This window comes from Microtus ochrogaster, linkage group LG5, assembly GCF_000317375.1.
Source record: "Microtus ochrogaster isolate Prairie Vole_2 linkage group LG5, MicOch1.0, whole genome shotgun sequence".
Taxonomy (NCBI): Eukaryota; Metazoa; Chordata; class Mammalia; order Rodentia; family Cricetidae; genus Microtus; species Microtus ochrogaster.
Genome location: NC_022031.1, coordinates 51,072,866 through 51,075,995, shown reverse-complemented (window position 1 = coordinate 51,075,995; position 3,130 = coordinate 51,072,866). Strand labels below are relative to the sequence as shown.

Below are 3,130 nucleotides of genomic sequence, written 5' to 3'. Positions count from 1 at the left end.
ACTAGCTCTGTAGACCAGGCTGGTCTCGAACTCACAGAGATTCGCGTGCCTCTGCCTCCCAAGTGCTGGGATTAAAGGCGTGCGCCACCATCGCCCGGCAAAAAGGGGGATTTTTTTTGTGTGTGAATAAGTGATAGCTGTAGGGAAACGGGAATGGAAGAACGTTGTATTTGCTGTACGATAACTCTCAGTCTATCATAAGGGAGCATATTCGTGTATTTTGTGTGAGTTTGTTAAACTTCTTGTCCATGAGGGATTGGGAGGAAGGCGCTATAGTCACGGTGTCTGTCAGAGATCAAATCAGGAAACAGAAAATAAAGTTAAACAAGGACTTTCATACCAGGAAGTAAATGCTTTTAAGCCACTGGACAGCAGGTGAGAAGGCTGGAGATGGGACCAGATTCTGGCACAGGCTGATCTGGCCTAGAATTCCCTCTGTTCCCTGCTGGCCTCAGGCTTCTGATTCTCCTGCTGCGATCAGAGCTGTGCCGCCACACCCAGTTCAGAACCATCATTTTAATCTGAAAAATATTCTCAAACCCCACAGGTGTTTGTGTTCACTATACAAGAATTGTCTCCCGTATCACCATTTCAAGGGGCCACAGGAGACAGGACCCCCATGTAAATCACAATCCACACACAGAATCAGAGGGCGGGCTGCCGGCAGCAGGCTTCTCACAGGTCCACCTAAGCCCTCCAACACCTTGCAGCTTCCGGCTTCTCCCTCTGGCGGATGGCTCCATCTAGTATTGACTCAGCCTGGCCAAGCTTTGAACCCCTGTGTGCCACCTTCCAGGAGTGGTCTCATTTGACAGAGGAGACCAGAACTGCTTGTGACATGATTTTTAAACAAACCAGGACATGATCAGGTGCCCACAAGGTGTGCACACAGCTGTCTGAACACAAATCTGTGCTGACATAAGTCACTAATGTCTTTCATCTGCACCCCCTGAGTCAAGACCTTGCTGTCACCAGTTCTGTTAAAGACATTTCCAGAACAAAATTGAAGCAGGAGATAGCCCCTTCCTCCTACCACCTTTCATGGTTTCCCATTGGCCAGCTAGAAGTCAGCCAGCAGGGAGTCTGGAAAAATCTCGTTTCGATATATGATAGATTGCAGAGAGTTTGGCTGGGTGGGAGAAAACCAGGCTGATGATGGTCATCAGGGAAACCTTCTAGGCCACCAGCATCACACCTCCCAAGCCATGTCAAGACAAGAAGGTCAAAGCACCAAGCACATGTCTGGGTCAGAGAACTGCATCCTTTATTGGGATGCTAGAACCATGGCCGGGCTTCTAACACTGCTCTAAGCCCACCCCCAACACCCCAGACAAAATTTGAAATCCATTACAGGTAATCTCAACACCTTCAGGGAAACACTGTCTGGCCTCCCCACCCCCGACAGAGTTGGCCTGGCCCCACTGGTCCTCCCCTCACCCCCCAGCAGGGTTGGCCTGGCCCCCTGCACTCCACTCAGTTGCTCTGGGTTTGGTCCTCAAACCTTGAACCGCCAATCTTCAGTTTTGTTCGTAGACTCTGCAATGCGTCCTTGATTGACCTTGAGGAGTTTCAGGTCCTCGACTGTAACGACCTTTCAGAATAATGCCTGGGTCTCTTTAACAACCCAGTCACGCGTGTCTTCTTTTCAAAAATGACATTTTGAGTACAAATGCTGATATTCACATTATTGTATTCTTTTGTCTTGAAGGCAATGTCTTTAAAATACCAAAACGTCACGTTTGCTAATGTGGATGTGGACTCATCAAAGGTAGGCCTCTTAAACCCTCTGTGTGGAGCGTCAAAACCTGAATACAATGTCACTACACTGAGTCACTCTACGAAAGCCATGACACCACCTAGCTAAACACAAGTGGAATTCCACATCTTTGCTTTTGTGGTAAATGTAGCAAACTGTTTTGCACAATCTTCTTTAAATGTTAGCAAATCTATGATGCTCCCTGCTGCTGTGGCAGACAGCACGAGTCACTCCCAAGAGTCTTCACCACTCGCTCCTCAGCCGGATGCTCGAGGCCTGTGTTCTCAACCTGTGGGTCACGCCCCCTTTGGGGCTACGTACCAGTTATTTACATTATGATCATCACAATTGAAAAATTATACTTATGAAGTAGCAACTAAATAATTTTATGGATGGGGTCACCACTAGATGAGGAACTGTATTAAAAGGTCGCAGCATTAAGAAGCCTGAGACATTACAATGAATCTAGGCAGACATTACAATGAAGCCATGGTTAAAAAAAATATATTTTCAGGTTGTGGCAAATTATTAATAATTTTTTAAAACTTAGCTCAATAACTATAGACATTTTGACATATCTCATTTTTGTATCCTATATTTGTTTTTTGGGGGGGTTGCTTATATAGCATAAAAATTCCACAAAATCTTTCCCTCTTGTCCCTAGATCCAGCCTTACTCTTCTCCTATGCCTCCCCACAAAATAATCAGCCTCCTAGTTTTAAGCCAAATACGTCTTATTACAATATAAAATCTGCTGGGATTTATTCTTCCTAGGAGTTGTCAGTTTACAATAAGGAAATGTAACCATATTAATTAGCTTTCTGTCACTATAGAAAAGTGCCTAAGAGAAAGAGAAAGGTTTATTTTGTCTCACCATCTTGGAAATTCGAGTCCTTGATCAAAGCCTAGTTGCTTTTGGACCTGTAGAAGGCAGCACATTTGAACAAGGGTGCATGGCAGAGCAAAGTGATCCCTTCAGCAGCAGGAAGAAAAAGAGAAGGGGTCAGCATCCCACAGTCCCCTTTAGGCACAGCCTGAAAGGACTGAAGGCCTCTGGGTAAGGCCCCACCTCTTAAAGGTTCCACCACCTCCAATAGCTCCATGCTGGAGACCAGGCTGCTGATCCAGGAGAGGCACTCAGCACTCACACTATAGCAGAAAAGGTAAGAAGCGTTGGATGGAAGCTGAGCTTTAAAATGATCAGAAAACCAAACACTAATGTGCGTGCACCGGACATAATTCTCAGGGTCCAAATCAGGAGCAGAAGGAGAGAAGAGCACGAGCAAGGAACTCAGGACCGCAAGGGGTGCACCCACACACTGAGACAATGGGGATGTTCTATTGGGAACTCACCAAGGCCAGCTGGCCTGGGTC

At 46.3% G+C, this 3,130-nt stretch overlaps 1 protein-coding gene across 1 annotated transcript in view; it reads left to right on the top strand.

Moving 5' to 3' along the window:
• LOC101994998 (thioredoxin domain-containing protein 8) overlaps positions 1-3,130 on the top strand; it is a 27,762-nt gene that overhangs the window by 5,038 nt on the left and 19,594 nt on the right. The window contains exon 3 of the mRNA XM_005362215.1: positions 1,709-1,768. Within this exon, the coding sequence (XP_005362272.1) occupies positions 1,709-1,768 (60 nt within the window). The remainder of the gene's footprint in view (positions 1-1,708; positions 1,769-3,130) is intronic.